General features: G+C 31.2%; 1 protein-coding gene across 1 annotated transcript; it reads right to left on the reverse strand.

Annotated features, from left to right (window-relative positions):
- Positions 1–3,175: 3,175 nt before the first annotated feature.
- Positions 3,176–5,943, reverse strand: LOC147071700 (zinc metalloproteinase nas-4-like). Its single transcript, XM_085946378.1, has 4 exons — positions 5,929–5,943; positions 5,323–5,512; positions 4,159–4,295; positions 3,176–3,265 (listed from the first exon to the last, which is right to left on the reverse strand). Exons 1-4 carry the CDS (start codon positions 5,941–5,943, stop codon positions 3,176–3,178), a joined length of 432 nt encoding a protein of 143 aa, XP_085802504.1.
- Between the last annotated feature and the right edge of the window lie 13,441 nt (positions 5,944–19,384).

Consider the following 19,384-nt stretch of genomic DNA (forward strand, 5'->3'; position numbering starts at 1 on the left):
CAGGTACTTGAAGCTGTCGACGCTCTCGATGTTTTGTCCGTCGCTAATCCGAGGGAAATCTGAATCAGGACAGGTGCTATTACACAAGACGTTGGTTTTCTTCGCGTTGATTTTCAAACCAACGCGAGAGGAGTTGTTATGCAACCTGTCGATTGTCTCTTGAATGCCCTCGATTGAGTTGTCAAATAGGACAGCGTCATCGGCATATTCCAGGTCGCATAGCTTCACCGTGGGGGTAACAGGTATGCCTCGGTCGGCTGGTATTGACTTCTGTAGTATGAAGTCAAAGACTCTTTACTATGTAAGTAAACGTAACATATTTTTCATGAAGTTTCATAAATTAGACTTATACAGTTTTGAGGTTGCTATAGAATATAGATATATGGGAGTAAAAAAATTAGAACCGTTCATATAAATTCATTACTTTATTTAATTATGATAATAAATATCGATATATTTTTTGATATACCTACATACACAATAAATACCTACAACCTTAACTATTACTACCCAAGTCACGCAAAAATTTTATTGGGCATGTACGTTAGCAACCATTAATATGACATTGTGTACAATTTTATACTATCAAATGGGGGCACAGTTTGCATGAATAAACGAATATTGATTTCGTAAAAAAAATGTTCGTTTTTTCTCATATTTGCAACTTTGTCGCATACTTGTATGTTTGCGTTGATACGGCAAATTACTTTTTTTGTAATCGATTTTTTATTCAATAAGCAATGCACACAATTTAAAAATGTGATACTCTTTATTGAACATAATAATATACAATTCGGTACCTTTTTGAAATACACCTAGATCCTGGTGGTGCCTAGTAATTAAGATAAGAATGTATTGTTTAATACATTGATTCAAAATCACATAAATTTGACAAATTTAGGAATCATAGTGTTTGATTAATTTCACCACGATAAGGCTTATGCAGGTAGCTTTATTGGTCAGTGGCGAAGGCTCCATACTAAGCGATTATTGAAAGCTTACCTTCTATTTTCAAGTATTTAATTTAAATAAATAAATATCTATATTGTCTAGGACTAGGTTATAATAAAAATATTGATTGTCATCTATCGTCGGTATTTAAAAGTAGAGCGTTTAATTTAGTCAAGTTTCAAATCAAAAATAAATGACGGAACGTCACAACGTGAGTGCTATTTTTAGAATTATGTCGATCATAATCCAAGCCGAATATTCTACCGCAATTCAGTTGCCAACTTCATACATGTCTGCGTTTTTGTTCCAGACTTGGAAGCGTTACAGGAAAAGCTTACGCGCTATGTTGATTTGTTTATTGTCGATGATTATCTTTTTAAGCAAATAATAAATAATAAGGATGATTAAAAAAAATAACTATTGTGTTCGATCACATATAGTTTATAAATTGTTATTAAAAATAAATATTTTATTAATTCGCGATTATTATTTAGGTTACTTCAGTCATAGACAAACATAACATGCTATTCACAGTTCATGTCATATTGACATTTCAAAGCGATGATAAAGTTTATTTATAATACAAAATTCAGTGTATTACTGTGTTTTGAATGTGGATAAATTATCTCATATTGTACCGAAATCATTCGCCAGTGCTTTAAATATATAAGTATTTATTTAATTGTCTAGTGTCCCGATCGAAGATGTGCGAACGATTGCATTTAAAAAAAAAACATTCCTGAGTTTGATGTTTCTTCAAAAATTAAAAATTATCAAAGCTTGAGCTCATTTAGATTTGAATACAGCAAAAAAACTTATATTTGATATTTTCACAACAATTTATATGATAAATATTTGTTTTTAACTGGCAGTTATTACATTAAACAGACTTTTTTGTTGGCGATGCGTATTGTTTGCTAAAGAAAAGTCTGCGTGGAATTCTGCTGCCATAAGTGATTTAAATAATTTGACAAATTCAGCGGTGAAACCTATGACCAGTGTGTCGTTGTCATTAGTGTGCACCTATTCATCAGTAGTAATATCGTAAGTATTATCTTCTTATTTGCCGTAAGTTACCTGACAAGTGTGCTCTTTTTCTCTGATCTCCACAGCTTACCTCTTTCCAAAAGTCACCCTTCTTCACTGTTATTGGTAGAGCACGTTGGTCGGAATACGATGGATCCTGCTCGGCACCAATATTTGGTAAAAATATATATTTTTTTAGATATGTATCTGTGGTGAGTCATATGATGTGTATTCAATTACGTATTAACTGAACCTAAGTGGAATCTAATAATTTAATATAACGTAATTGTTGACGTTCCAAACGTTCCAATCGCTAAGAGCAGTGGTCAGAAACCTTTTCAAATTTATGGGTCACACAACATTTGCTTACATTCCATCCAGAAATCGAAATCGACAGGATTTTTTAAATAATGTTTGAGGCTTTCACGTCGAGTAAAGAAGGAAGAAGGAGACACGGTGAAAACCCAAGAATATACTAGGATTTTTTAGCTCTTCCCAAATTCCGTCGAAGATCAACGTCGAAAGTTTTTCCGCCCAAAATAAATATGTGGTTGATTTTTATGTATTATTTCACTTTTATCGGGTAATTCAGTTGTTTGAGGTATCTGTGTATTATCTCTGCTTTCTAAATACCGAAAAAACGATTTCTTTTATTTTTAAAGCCGGTATTTTGGTATCGATGAATGGCGTGATCACGTTCTTCAGAATATTAAGAAATCCCTAAACACAATAGAACGTTGTCGCTTCCATAATTTGTTTTATGAGAGCATCTTTTAATATAATTTGCTGCATTCCAACTACCTCAGTCCAGGGCTGACCCTGATACTGGGGTTACTCAGCCAAACGATTGTGATTGGCAGAAAATCTTTGAACATGAACTGTTGAACCTGCAAATGGCTATCGTATGGCGAGTATGATATTCATTAACCAGACACAAAATTATGGGAACTGGCTTACCCTATCGGGTGTGGTATAATAACAGATAATTATACGTGTTGGTGAATAATTATGTCATTTAAATAAATAAATTATTTTTTTGTTTTCATTTTTTGACATGCCAGTTTAAAAAACAGTTTCAAATAGAAAAATTTACATAGTTTAGTTAAAAAAAAAACACATATGAAGTTACTATGCATGTTACTACTATGCACCTTAAATAAATATAAGAAATCATATTTTACATAATCTACATAATATTTTAAAATCCAGGGCAGGAGTAGAGTTTGTTCAACTTGATGATGTCAATTGGACTCATGAAATCACGCTGACCGATTGTATCATTAGTCGCCTGAAAAAACAAATAAAAATAAATACAATATAAACATTTAGATCAAATTTTTATCTAAAAATACCTAATAAAACCCACCAGAATACAAAGACAAGACAGAAGAAAATATGTAAGTAAATTAGAAATTCAATCATATTTTAATATTATATAAAATTCTGTTAGATGCTCATAAGTATCAAAACGTATTTATTAAATATTTGTTAATAATCACTGCGTTATTTGCAGATATTTGATACAAATCAAAGGTAAATTAATGTTCTTATTGAAACTCGAATATTGCTGAATTTTTAATCTCAATCCTATATGACTATTTCTTTCCGGTAAGACAATTCACGGTGTAGTATGATACGGTGAAATTTAGTTTGTACAATTTACAATGTAGAAGACACGGTGATACTTTTGATTCATGATTGATTATCTTCACATTAATTAATTAATAATCATTAAAATTCCCTACAATTATTATTACTAGAATCTTACATCTTCACAGTGATCGAGTGGACTTGTTTTATTTTTACTTTTTTAAATAATGTTGCTCCAAAATCTACGACCAATTTTATCCGGATGACTTTTATTTTTTATTATATTTTTCTTTTATTATATTGCCTGTCTTCTCTGTACACATATACTTTTTTATATTTTTCTGTATTATACTTCCATTTTTCTTATGTTTACTACTACTATGTTTTTCTTTTTTAACCATTTTTAATAACTCTCCAATATATTCTTTACAGCTGTACCTAATATTTGATATAATTTAATTTGGTTTATTATGCCTTTTGTGTCCGCCTGTTAATAGGACTATCACATATTGTTTTATCCTATATTATAATAATATATTATATTCTCTGTCAAAAAGTTGACCTAAATAAATAATAATAATAAAAAAATACCTGTATTGCGACTATAGTTTTGTTTCCATCAACACTGAATGAATACTCCGAATAATGCATGACGCTTCCGTAGTCATACGTCTGACCAAAGTTCGTAACTTGTGTTTCATCATACTTCTTGAAGTTTCTCTCATAACCTGAGAGGACAAAAATTCAATGCATTATCAACGGAAATAAAATTCATTTTTACATTTTTTAGTTATTGACGTTGTTAGGCTATAAACACAATATATTCATAACGATCTAACAACAAAAAGCTGCCAATAGTAATCAATAACTCGAATGTCTGTGGTTTTTTTTCAATACATTGCATAATATCACTTCAATTTACAAACAACATACGAAAAATAATATAGGTACAAGTAAAAAAAATACTCACAGAGAGGTCGCTTATTTTTAACATAATAAAATTAACATATCTAACTATTTTATAATTATTGGTGAGTACGAAAAAAATAAGGTATATAAGAGATACCTAAAAACATTAGGGGTGTTCTGCTGTGATAGTGTTTTTAGAATAATTATCGATTTCAGTGGCGGGTTCAACGCATCGACTGATTTTGACCTCATCCCGACGATAACAAAAAATGAACTATAAATCACATCGTCAACTAAAATTAATTATTATTGAGGATAACAGTGACATGTAATAATATAAGTACCTAGAGTTTTTTTGTATTTGTTTTACTGGTTATTGACGTTATTTGCGGGGATTTTGTTATGCTTTGGGTAATGTTTTATGCGAGAAATACTCATTGTTTTAAGATTTTAGTATAATTTATTAATTGCATGAACGGTTTGAACTATTTCGAGAGACCCTGTCTTCTGACGAATCGTCTTTTACCATTTCACCAAAAAACATTTTTATCCAGACCTGACGACTAAAATATGTCCCATAAGTGGTTAATGGGGAAAAATACTCATGCGCCTTGGAAGTACCATCAAAATGTTAAAACGTATTTTTCTCTAAACTACCCCTTTCACTTCCTTGGTTACAAAATGTAACAAACCTACCTACAGACCGAATAAAATTAATAGTTTAATTACATTTGTATTACATTACATATTTATACGAAAATGGAAAGTTACATACTTTCTTTCGGTTTTACAAATATTTCTATTTGAAGTCCTCAAATTTATAAACATTTTCTTTGTGTTACTAACCTTCTTCGATCTTTTCCCAGATTATTTTAACAAAGTCATCCCTGTTATAAGTGCACTGCATATGGCGGAAGCCTAGTGTGTGGAGGAACTCGTGGATGATTGTGCCATTCTTGAGGCAGCCAACAGACGACAAATAAAGGGTTTGCATATTCCCATCCATACCAACGTTAGATGAGCAACCGTCGCTATCCTGGAAAATATAATCGCATAAATGATTATTATGTTATATTAATTCAGTGGTCTCCAAACTCAATAAGAATGTGAGCTACTTTCCGTAATTGAAATTGTTTGGTGAGCTACTTATACATGTTCCTTCTTTATAATTCTTATCATTGTCCTTTATCGTAACATACATAACATTATTATATTACTTACAATAAATTAGGACATCGGACTTCCAATAAAATAAAAATGCGTACTTTAATTATTATAAACAGATTAATAATTGAGAAATATCTTGAAATAGGTATTAGTAAAAGTAAAAATAATAATAATTATTGTTTTTACTTTCCTTCGCATTTTTTTCAATTCTAGGTGAGTATCTTGTTACTCCCATCCGAATGCAATTATCAATTTGTACATCAGTGAGTATGTTTCGATATTTACTTTTACCACCTTCATAGTGGAAAACATTGATTCATATAAGTTTAGTAGGTAGAACAAAACTATGCCTTCATTTAGAACATTCCCATCATAATACATCACTGACTGCTTCTCTATTTCACTTCGTCCGTGCGTACAAATCGTGATGCCAAGAAATGCATATTACAAAGGCAACTTGTTCCACATTTCATTGAAACTAATTAGTTCAAGAAATGTTTCATTTTGGAGTCCAATTATAAAACATAAGAGGCAAATTTATAAATATGATAAAATATCCAACGCGAGCTACCTACCGAAAATGCCATCACGAGCTACTGGTAGCTCGCGAGTGACCGTTTAGCGATCACTGCTCTAATTAATAATAACAAACTAGACGATCTAAAATTATCAAGTACCTAAAGCAAAAAGTTTATCATAGTGCATAAGAAATAACTAGCAGAACGAACAAAATTCGTGATTAACTACTACAGACTATAGGAGATGAAGAAAATTTAAACACAATAACACATATTTACCAGAACGTTGACGTAGTTGACAGTGGTTTCGGATGCTTTCAAGATTTTAACGCAAGAAACCTTTTCAATATACCTATTTCAATGCGGATTTAATATATGCATTTTGTCAGTCACCATATATTATGTTACAATACTAACGCACAAACCGCTTGGCTTGTTCGTATGTTCCACCATAAAGATCGATGTCACTGTAATACACATCCAACATCCAACCGCATGACTTTGCTGGATTCATAATTCTCAATAAACCCATCGGCATTTACAACCCTGGACAGAATGTCCAATAGGTGGACTCGAACCACCAATCTTTCGATCTTCAGTCAAATGCTCTACATTAGAGATTTATCCCTAGGCTCAGATTAGCAAAAATATGGGAAATGGGACGATTTGGCACCGCGAACTGGCCCCCGGCGATTGGCTTCCGGTTATTGGCCGCCGGTACAATCGGACATCGACCCAATTGCACACCCGCCCACCTGGCCGCCGGGAGATTGGACGCTGCACGGCTGAATTAAATGCGCAAAGGAAAAGACCTACGTAACGACTTGGTAGAGAAAGTAGACACGACACTTTAATATGCTTCTATCTACTTAGTGGTTGTACCTTATACATTTTTCGCTTATGATTGATAATAATTATTACTTATGTTTTATGCTGTTTATAAAAAGAGAAGAATTCTTTCCTCTAGAACTTGAAGATGTGCATAATTAAGTAAGTAATTTATTGTGTATACCTACCTATTCATATTAAAAAATATATATATTAATAATGAATTGGTTAGTGAAAATAATATCTTTCGGCGTTTTCTCGATTTCATGTTATTATAATTGAACTTTATATTTGTACATCATCCGTAAATAAGTATTTTGAAGTTTATGAAATTACAAAGAATATAAGTAGGTAAACTACTTGAAAGGTACCTACATATTATATTATATTATTGTTTGAAATGTGTTGGTCAATCGATCTTTAATAATTAGCTACAATTTATATTAATCAAGGCGTTTTTGTAATAAATAAAATAAGTCTATAATAATTAACAAACTATTCCGTATTCAGTACCTACATGTATTCTGTACCTACATTATTATAAATTAAGTTGACAAAGCGAATTTGTATGTAGGTGCATAGTATTATCAATAGACTATCGTTTGAAATAGGTGTTAGGTATCTTCGGCTTAAAATTGCTTATTCCATTTTTATTACTAAACGTATTTTATAAAAAACGCGCTAACTCACATTAGATAAATTTCAAGGAAAGTTGACTCAAAAAATTCAGCAAGGTGCATAGGTAAATGTATATTTTTTCATAGTGTGGTATTTTTTTTTACATTATTTTAAAAATAACTGGAGTAGAGTGTACTAAATATTAATTTAAGTCGAAATGTTCATATGTTAAAAATTTCACCTTTAATTTAAAATATGTAAACACAAATGTTGAAATTCTCAATCGAATGGGAAAGGACCAAGAAGTTCTACGTAGTATTAAAACCAGGAAACTACAGTACCTCGGCTACATTATGAGAGGACAAAAGTACAGTATTCCCCAACTTATCATTCAAGGAAAGATCAATGGTAAGCGTAGCAGAAGACGGCGCCGCATTTCGTGGCTTAAAAACCTCCGTGATTAGTACGAGTGCAGCTCTACTGAACTATTCCAGGTAGCAGACGACAAAGCTAATATTTCCTTGATGGTGTCCGACCTCCGCTAGGGGATGGCACAATAAGAAGAAGAAGATAAATATTTATTTCTGAAGAAAATGTCACAAATGGAAAATTCACTGTTAGGATATGAATACGTATAATATAACAAAAACAGTAAAACAAAATAGTAATAAGTAGCAGTGTAAACTTAATAATTATATATCCTCTTTGACAACAAAAGTCAATACCACCACCTGTCACCTGACCAAGGTTGTTTTTCAAGCCAACTCGATTCCGGCATCCTGAAAGGTTACTAAAAACCATCCACACATTATATATATGGTGGATACAGAATGGTGACATGACTTGGGAAGATAATAAGAAAATAAATAATCTAGGAAAAAAAATATATTGACTGGTGAAACATTTCACCAAGCATTGATTTATATTTTATGAGTTGTATTTTTTTGTGTAACTACGTCGAAATATATAATACCTATTATATTAATCACTAGGAAGCCGATGTTTGTAATTGGGAATTATTTTTAATCTATCTGTGGAAATACCTGGGTACGTGGGAAAGCCCCAGATATTTAAAAATAATCTGATCTAACTAGCTCATTAGCTCGATCAGGGGTTAAGAATGATTGGCCTTTGTCATGAGAATTATACAAAATATTATAATAGCTTTAAAAGTATTTTGAAAAATGTCTAACTCATTGGCTAATAGTCTAAGGGCCGAGCCGTCCAGTAGTACGAGTGCAGCTCCACTGAATTATTCCAGGTAGCAGACGACAAAGCTAATATTGCCTTGATGGTGGCCAACCTCCGTTAGGGGATGGCACAATAAGAAAAAGAAGATAAATATTTATTTCTAAAGAAAACGTTTTACTTATTGTTTTGACTGTCGGAATATGAATACGTATAATATAACAAAAATAGTAAAACAAAATAGTAATAAGTAACAGTGTAAACTTAATAATTATATATCCTCTTTGACGGCAAAAGTCAATACCACCACCTGTCACCTGACCAAGGCAAAGAAAGACCTGGAATGACAATGTTCTATTCGACAATTCAGTCGAGGGCGTTTAAGAAACAATCAGTTGGCTGCACGATAATTCGTCTCGTGTCGGTTTGACAATCAACACAAAGATGGCTAAACCTTGTGTGTAATAGCACCTGTTCTGATCTAGATTTTCCTGTTTTTCAAGACAACCCGATTTCGGCGTCTTGAAAGGCTACTAAAAACCATCCACACGTTATATATGGTAGATACAGAATGGTGACATGACTTAGGAAGATAATAAGAAAATAAATAATCTAGGAAAAAAATTACATTGACTGGTGAAACATTTCACCAAGCATTGATTTATATTTTATGAGTTGTATTTTTTGTGTAACTACGTCGAAATATATAATACCTATTATATTAATCACTAGGAAGCCGATTTTTGTAATAGGGAGTTATATTTAATTTATCTGTGGAAATACCTGGGTACGTGGTAAGGCCCCAGGTATTTAAAAATAATCTAATCTAACTACATCATTAGTCAGGGGTTAAAAATGATTTGTCATTTTCATGAGAATTATACAAAATATTATAATAGCGTTAAAAATATTTTTAATAGGACAAGAATTTCGAAAAATGTCTAACTCATCGGCTAATAGTCTAAGGGCCGGGCAGTCCAGTGAATTCGTTCAAAAATATCAGCAAAATATAATATAAAACATTGGAGTGAACCTGAAATCGATAATTCAATACCTACTTTGATTTAAAATATAAAAGCCGATTGCCGATAAGTAACGCAATTTAGAAAGTGTTTCAGAGAGAATTATAAAAGCATTAGCTCACTTCGATACAAGTAGATAGGACTCGTATAGCTTAGTGGCCAGAGCACGCATCTGGGCGCGAATCCTGTTGGATGTCGTATTTTTTTAGTTAGGTTAAATAATACTGGGTAATTATTGAGTTTGGAAGAAAATAAATCATTAAATCGACATTGACTGATTATATTGCAGGACGCATTTATAAATTAAATAATTAGCATAACACAAATTATGATTTAATAAGTAGAATTGAACAGTAAACATATTATTAAATATATCGATGACCCTATCACATGTACCTTTTTTAACTGCGACCGGTTTCGTCCACCCCAGATGTTAGTCTAGTCAGTACGATAAAAAATGCGTTTTATTAAATTAAATCAATAATAGAATTCATTTCCACCATGAATTTACAGTTAACACAATAAAAGAAATATTATATTAAATCAATAATAGAATTCATTTCCACCATGAATTTACAGTTAACATAATAAAAGAAATATTATATTAAACAGAATTATACGAGTGAACACAGTTTAAAAACCCCTTTTTTGAGAAAAAATAGGTTTAATAGTATTATTTCGATCAGGGTTGGCGAACCTTTTTACGTACGTGGGCCAAAATTTCCCTATTATAATTGTTCGACTGTCTGACTACAGAGATTCATGAGAAAAAAATGAAAAACAGTTTTTAAAAATGCTATTGAAAAAGCTTAAAGATTATATTTGAGTTCTTGAGATTCTATTTTCACTGTGTTTCTAGCCGAAGGCTAATCTTTAATCGTTCAATAATTTTTTCCTTGTTTTCAAAATTTCAAGGAGATCGTGGAAGCATTTTAGCAACGCTTCTTTCATATTATTATATTCCCTATCACTAACTAAGCGGTTTCCGTTTTTAGCGATTATATTTGAGGTAAAATAATAAGCAGCTGTTTATATTTGAATGACTGCCGATAAATTATCATAATTATCATCATTGTTGGATGAATATTTTTATTTTTAATCTGTCATTTTTGCCTGACTTTCGTTGATTGGTAAAAATAATATTAAAAACCGAAGAAAACATTGCTCTGTCGTCATCATTTTTTAATATTATATACTTACTTATAAGAACATTAATTTATTTGCAAAACTTTCTTGTATATTATTAAATTATTGTAGGTTTTTTTTTTCTTTTCAAAATAAAACATTCGCGTGCCATGAAAAATCATCTCGCGTGACACTAGTGTCACAGGTTCGCCATCACTGATCTAGATTCATTCAGCTGTAGGGTTAATGCTTTTAACTTTTGCATTATCTACTTAGTATTAGTATTTTGAGATATTTAAAAAATACCTAATGATTATTTACCTTTGTATATATAGACCATAATTTCGGAGTATATTTTCGAGGCAAATTTTCATAACAGCTAAATATTCGGATGTTCGCTGCGCTTAAAGAGCTGCAGCCCAATTCGCGACCTCAATCAATCAATTGTGATTTTGAGCAGGCAGCAATAAGCGCAACATTAGAAATGTTTCCAGGTGTGACAATCGAAGGATGTTTTTTTCATCTTTCACAGAATTTAAGGAAACATGTAGCATATATGATGGGCCTACTTAGTGAATTTAATAATGATGCTGATTTTAGTTTAAAAGCTCGAATGATAATTGACCTGGCATTCGTGAAAATTGAAGACCTGGATGTATATCTAGATGCGCTATATGAACATTTACCATTAGAGTTAAGCCCTGTAATTAATTGGTTTGAGAACACGTATATGGGCCGCCGGAATAGACGTGGGACTGGCAGGCACCACCAGCCTCTATTTTCACCATGCATATGGAATCTCCATGATAGGAAGTTGCATGGAGAAGACCGAACAAATAATTATTCGGAGGCAGCGCATCGCAGATTACAAGTAGAATTAGGTATGAAAAATCCATGTACTCGTATTTGGAAATTCATTGATGGACTTTGGAAGGTACAAAAAGGTCGAGATGTATATATGGAGAATTTAGTGGCTGGACATCAACCACCAATGAAATAAAAAAAAATTAGAGATGCTGATAGCCGTATTTTAAAAATTGTACGGCAGTATGGTAGTAGAAATCCAATAGAATATTTAAGTGGACTCTCTCATAACTACCAAATGTTGTAATCCTTGTTATATATTTTAATTATTAACACCTATCAACATCTTTTTTACTATTTTCTATATTCTATTTTCGACATACTTTTCTTAATATTGATAAAATGTGAGGTTAATCCTTTAATACCTAAGTACCATAATATCTTTTGAAATTCTTTATTAAATAGTTATGATTATCACTGTACATTATTATGTTAAATGCTATACATTTAATCTAAAACGAGCAACGATGAAAATCCAAAGTTTCTGATAAGATTACATAGGTATTGATTATATTATGAAATTTTAGGTCTTAGTTGTACTGTTTTTAAGAACCCATTCGCTGTGGATCAATTAATTAATAATTAATTACAACATTTAAATAACATGCTAATTATATCTAATGGCCACCTGATGGGTAACGCACCAGTTGCGTTGGACGCAGCGAATGAAAATATATGTAAGCATATTTTTTACAATATTTTAATTTTAAATATTTTGGCCAATTCAGTAAATAATCCAAGACGAAGTAGGTACTTAATCAAAAATATAGTATTGAAAAATCCTACTACGCTTGCTGGGCGAAAGACGTGTGTTTAAACATTTATTATCTTTATGATTTAAACCCTACTCGTTTCAAGATTTTTAGTTATTGCTAGGTATATTTTTCAAATTCTGTATTTACAGTGGTACTTTCTTAAAACTGATTTATAGTCTGTATTGATTTAAAAGGGATATGATGTCATAGATAGTTAATAAATAAAATTGACTTCCTCATTTGTGTAATAACTTGATTACTTATTAAGTATATCATTGTGGTATTAAAATTGTATATTTGTAATTAGCTTCAAAGGAAAACAACCATTTATTGTTATCCAATTAATTTATTTTAAATAATATTGTTAATGTAAAAATGAAGGTAGTCTAAATCTATACATGCATATTCATTTATCTGCATTTACATTAAAGTTTGATTGTTACGTCAACTAAATTAAAAAATACATTAAAATTGCATCTAAGTTATTATAATATGTTCTTTTAGAACCAAACCGGCTTTGAAAACACAATTCATTATTCGTAAAAAAATGTATAAGACAACTTCCATCATTCATTATGTGCAGGCATATTATATCTCAACTTGTATTATGTACCTATTTTTCTATTATTAAAATTATTTTGTATCATATTATGCTTTTTCCTATAGTATGGTTCTGTTGTTGTTGTTAGTAATATTACATAGGACAGATGATATTATTTCTTTGATTCTGCAATAAACTTAAGTCGATAATTCTGAGATTTGAACTTTATTTTTGTTTGATTCATTTGTTATTCAAGATTAATCTTTGTGCTTTATCCCTTTATAATATTAATACTATCGATCGAGGGTACGAATCAAAGGAGTCGTTTTTGCGACCCTAGTTTCGCCTTTCGGTATCTTCAAGCACTATGCGCACTCACCAATGGTAAACACACACCGACAACGAATGCAGTCAATTTTAACTTATATAACAAATTCATACAATAAAGTAGGTAAAAACTTTATCACCTACCTATTAAGTCAATGATCACAATAAATAATAATAAAAAATTAACAAATAAATTATGAATAGTTGAAGTATTTGAATTGAAGTGGAAAAAAAGTAGCATGTAAGAATAATATCGAATATTTGTTTCACAAGATTGATATCATTGATTTGGTATCTCATTAGTAACCTCCGTTAAATTCCCAATACGTTGCTATGTTTCCAGAATTGTCAATTTTACACCTCTTGAGTGTAGTAAGTATTTTTATTGATTATATTTACTAATGATCTATTATTATGTTTTGACGATTAATACTCATATCGAGTGTATTATTAGTGAGAAGGTAGGGTTTTTTTACAAACACTTCAACTATTCATAATTTGTTTGTTATATTTTTATGGTGAACATAATGGTAGGTGATAAAGTTTCACATAATTTATTGTATTACTTTATTATATAAGTTAAAATTATTAATTGTATTCATCGACAGTGTGTATTTACCTTTTGGTAAATGCACATAGTGCCCGAACATGCCGAAAGGCGAAACTCGGGTCGCAAAAAACGACTCAAATAGAATAGTACAAAACTTCAATCCATTAAAATTTATTCGTTAAGTTTACTTACGTTCAAATATATAGGTATGTTGAATTTTTGAGAGGTTATTAAGAAAAGTAGTAAAATATTTGGTTAGGTAGAATATATTAAAAGTGTATTTACATTACAAGTTTTAGGTAGGTAGGTAGGAAGGTACCTACTATTGTATTATTAGGTTCCTCCATTTATTCCTTTATTTTTATGGAAAGTAATAAATATTTTGTGTAGTTTTCGTATGTTATTTTGTTAAGCATTTTATGAGGTTTTTTGAGATGAATATGTACGTATATTATGTTATTTAAATATCATAAGTAGGATTATAAAATACCCATACGATGTGTATTTATGACCTGCATTTTGTTTTTATATTATTAAAATGTATTGTCTAAAATAGGTTGCCATTGAAAATAAATGTATTATTATAATTGTCGTTCAATTTTGCTTAGCACTGCATAATATTGTGTTTTATTTTATTTTATTATTTAATATAGGTACTATCTTTTCATCAAGGCTTCACTGTGAGTTAATACCGTTAAATAAATTCATATGTAAGTATTATTATAAAAATATGACTTAGCAAATAGTGAATATTATTAATTACTATAAGGTTACTTTACATATTTATCCATCAACCTACTGAAATATTTACAGCAGATTATTTTCTTAAATATTAAAAGATATTTATATTTACCCTAAACACACTTTAAAATGTATTGTTTTAATTTAAGAAAAGTCTGAAAGAATATTATTTTCATTCAAACTGGCTCAATTTAACTAATAAACTAGAAACAGGCAAAAAAATAAAAAACACACGACGAAATAAATAACAATAGCTTTAGTGTTTTATGGTTGTATTTTAAATCACATACATTTAATAAACTTAAAAAAAATACCATATACGAATACATATATTTTGGTTACTTACTGTTTTTATTTGGTGTTTTTCCTCGCTTTCTGTAAAGTTGAGTTTCGCATAACATATACTTAATTATCCCCTTTATAGGGACATCTACAGATTCGTAAATATAAATAAAAATACGTAAATTTAATTGTGCACATTTTTAAAAGACGAGGAAAGAGTTCCGTTATTTTTATAAACATATATACTATACTTAAATAAAAATGACTAAAACTTCCAATAAAGTTACAAATTCGCTTTGTCAACATAATATATAATGTAATATGTAGATACCTTTCAAGTAGTTTACCTACTTATATTGTTTGTAATTTCATAATCTTCAAAATACTTATTTACGGGTGATATACACATATAAAGTTCAATTATAATAACATGAAATCGAGAAAACGCCGAAAGATAATATTTTAACTAACCAATTCATTATTAATATTTGTTGTTTTTAATATGAATAGGTAGGTATACACATTAAATTACTTAATTATGCACATCTTTAAGTTCTGGCGAGAAAAGAATTCTTTTCTTTTATAAACAGCATAAAGCATAAATAATAATTATTATCTATCATAATAAAAATATATTAAGCGCAAAATGTATTAGGTACAACCACTAAGTAGATAGAAGCATTTATTAAAGTGTCGTGTCTACTTTCTCTACGAAGTCGTTACGTAGGTCTTTTCCTTTGCGCATTTTATTCAGCGGTGCGGCGTCCAATCTCCCGCCGCGGCGGCCAGTTGGGCCGGTGTCAAATTGGGCCGGCGCCCGATTGTACCGGCGTCCGATCGTCCCGGAGGCCAATTGGGTCGGTGTCCGATTGTACCGGCGGCCAATAACCGGAGGCCAGTTTGCGGTGCCAAATCGTCCTAGACCCAAAATATGTTATGTTATAGAACTCAAGCCGAACGCGTTACTCATTGCGCCATGGTTCCTACGGCGAGTGCAACAATTTTAGGGAACATTAAATTTCACTTATATAGTACTTAGACTTACACACACAAGATTTAGGAAGATAACATTATTATATATATAATATGTTATAACATATTATGATACATTTTTAAAAGAATAGCAGTATGCTATTAGAGTTTTTTTAAATACGACTCAAATTCTTTTTATGTTTATCAATTCAATTATAAGGGTAAATCTGAATGATAGATGCCCAACCAAAATGTACATCAACGATGTCATATCCAGAGACTGCAAATAAGCGCACCCTGCTCCTAGTTCTCATTATATATTATGTAACAAATATGTTTTTTGTTGTGAATTCTTTACATATTAAATGACCTAGCGAAACATATTATTATTGAATCGTCTAAATATTTAAATCGCAATACTCAGTCGCCATAACCAATATTACTATCTATTGTATTTAAAATTATTTTTATTTTGATATTAAATTTACGCCTAAATTCTATTGTATATATTATAATTAATTTCATGTTATGGATAGGTAAAAAACCTATTGTAGCATATAGTAACACCTGAGACCTGCTGCATGTGCGTACTGCCACTTACATTTTTATTATGTTCAACTTTTAATGTTTGTACACATATCATGTCATCATTATTTATGGCACTACAGCCCTTGGTGGGTCTTGGCCTCTTTCAAAAACTTCCTCCGTTCTGGATGATCCAGCGCCGACACACTTCAGTTGCTTTGACCGAGCATTCTTAAATCTACTGTGGTGCAGTTTAGTTATCTCAGTTCTGGCCGTTCAGATCTTCTCTTACCCTTGGAGGTTATACCTATGCACGTTATCAATCCATCTTCTTTAACATTTCCAAAGATTATCTTCAAATAAATTCATATTACTCTCAACTCGTTTGCTGTGTGTCCAGCATTTTAATCCACACGTTAATACTAAGTGCAAAAAAAAAAAACAAATTACATGTCATGTAATAAAATAAAATAAAACTTCCAAATGAAATTTTTGTTCATATGACACTGATTCATTTTTGACATAGACGTTTTCCCATTACTCTTCAATCTCGGGGATTATACTTGTTGGAAAATATATTAATTAGTATTTAAAAAAGGCTACAAAGGATTAATGTTAAAATAAAGTATGCAATGTCTATTTTCAGATAGCGCAAATTATTAATCTTGTCTATTTTAATACCAAAAAAATACCACGACATAAATATTATAATTATCTCGGTCTATGGTCCTGTATGCATTGATACATTGTAAAAAAGTAATATTGTTTTTAATCCAGCGGCATTCAAGGGGACATTTTGTACATCTTGGGTACCATTGGATGACGATATATTTTCCCATTTTTTATCGCGTCGTCGAGCGGTGTGCCCGGCCCAATTCACTTTCAAAATAATAAGCTTAGCATATTACTTTATCACAACGCATAGTATATTCCCACCATTATTGGTTCCTTAACCTTCCCATGACGATAATGAAAATCTCTACATCCATTCAGCTAGACCGTTTTTAATTTTTTTTATAAAAGTTAAAAAAACGGTTTTCCTATAAGTAATAGAAAAAAATATTTATTTATAATAGGTGCTTTTATGATTTTACCAAGGCTTTGACTGTGACTCGCTGTCATATCGCCTCTTCATATCTGGAAGAGGACCAGCCGATCAGGCCCTCACTCCAATTCTGTTAAAGAACTTTACAATTCTACAGAGCTCTTCCGTCCTACCCACCGCCAGGACAACGTTAAATTCATCAACATTCTGGATATCCTCAATTCGCTGCTGTACTCAGTGTCGTTTATATTTAGGGCATTGTACTGCTATAATGTATAATGTCCTCCAAAACATCACATGCATCGCAGAGTTACGAATCGCTTCTTACCATGATGACATCACATTTTTTACCCATTGTGTGTCCTGTTCTTAAACTAGGTATCAACTTAAACTCATTTCTCTTCAAAGGAGATTCCACAAACTATGGCACCGAACGTGGGGATGGTAGAATAGACTTACCCCATTTCCCCTTTTCTAAGGATGCCCTGTGGTGAAAATCTATTTTGCTTAAGTTGGCCATAAGTACCACTCAGTCATCTTTCAGGCATCTAACCCAATATTGATCTCTCTCTCTAGTCAATCAATATTAGCAGCTTTTCTGGATTACTCTTGACGTGGTCTGCCTATTTCCTCTGAATAAGATCCAGAGACCGAATGCCTACTGCGATTACTTCATTTCATATAGACAGCTAGCTTTAGATCAATCGTTTCAGAGATCCGTGTCTTCAGGCCTTCAAGGTAATATTGTTAACTATATTCAAAATATAATAAGCCCAATTTGGGCTCAAATCGTTCGAAAAGCTTAGTTTTAGTATGGCTTTCCTATCTTTAGTTTTATTTAAGACAATATGCAAGTTTCGGCGTTCGGTCACTTAACCTAACCATTTCAGTGTTCTTGAGAGATCGAATACTTTTTGTTTAATTGACCAATAGAGATGGGTAATGAAGTGGTAGTTTGTATCCTATAATTTCAAATAGGTTGCAACCAGCCAAACTCACACCCTCTATGGCATTCGGAGTAGAAGCGCACAAAAAACCAACAGAACTCATCGGCGTACGCCGCATTCTGTACAATTATATAAAACAGACAGACAGAAGCTGAAATCTTAATCGCCTATATCTAGGCGTTACCACGTTGCATCCCAAAATCAAAATAATTCTTTTCATTATAAAAATCTGATCGGCTGATAATCAATAAATTATTTTTTAATTGACTACTTCCATGAGAGTATGAAAACTGCAGAATATAAAGTTAATAAATAGAAAATATTATAATATAAATTTTAAATAATTTAACGGTTGTATTATTTGAAAAAAAAATAGATTTATTGTGGATTCAGTAGCCTAAGTTTTTTTCATACAGTAGCCTACAATGGTAGACAGAATTACATCAATAGTTAGGGTAATATGATATGAATATCATTTTAACTGCAGATCTTTCGTATTTGCATATATAATCTTTACTCGTAATAACTTCTCGGCTGTCGTTAACAAGTAAACGACATCTATCAGATTTGAAGGTTAGGTATATGTCGCGTGCGCATGTCTTTGCATAAAACTTAGTGCGAACATTAATTTTCAGCATATCGGCCAAAGTCTAATAAGATATATTTATATTTTTTAAAAGTAATGAGTAGATAAGTGAATACTCTGACTTTCAGATTCATTTTGGTTTAGATTTATAGTTTTTTCCAATTTTAAGATTGAATGTTGCCAGGAGCCAAAAATACTAATATATTTCATTAAACTCATTTATAATATATAATTTAATATTCTATAATATAATATAATAAGTACCTAACTGAAAAATTTTTGTATGCTAAAATGAGTACTGCTAATA

This window comes from Rhyacophila brunnea, unplaced genomic scaffold (genome assembly GCF_057557595.1).
Source record: "Rhyacophila brunnea isolate RB1 unplaced genomic scaffold, BYU_Rbru_1.0 scaffold_2, whole genome shotgun sequence".
In the NCBI taxonomy this organism is placed as follows: Eukaryota; Metazoa; Arthropoda; class Insecta; order Trichoptera; family Rhyacophilidae; genus Rhyacophila; species Rhyacophila brunnea.

What these genes read in the sequence shown, in the direction of transcription:
- LOC147071700 (XM_085946378.1), bottom strand. An exon ending in CTGGGAAAAGATCGAAGAAG is followed by an intron (nt 4,296 to 5,322) that starts GTTAGTAACACA and finishes TTGTCCTCTCAG; the next exon opens with GTTATGAGAGAAACTTCAAG. An exon ending in AAACTATAGTCGCAATACAG is followed by an intron (nt 3,266 to 4,158) that starts GTATTTTTTTAT and finishes TTGTTTTTTCAG; the next exon opens with GCGACTAATGATACAATCGG.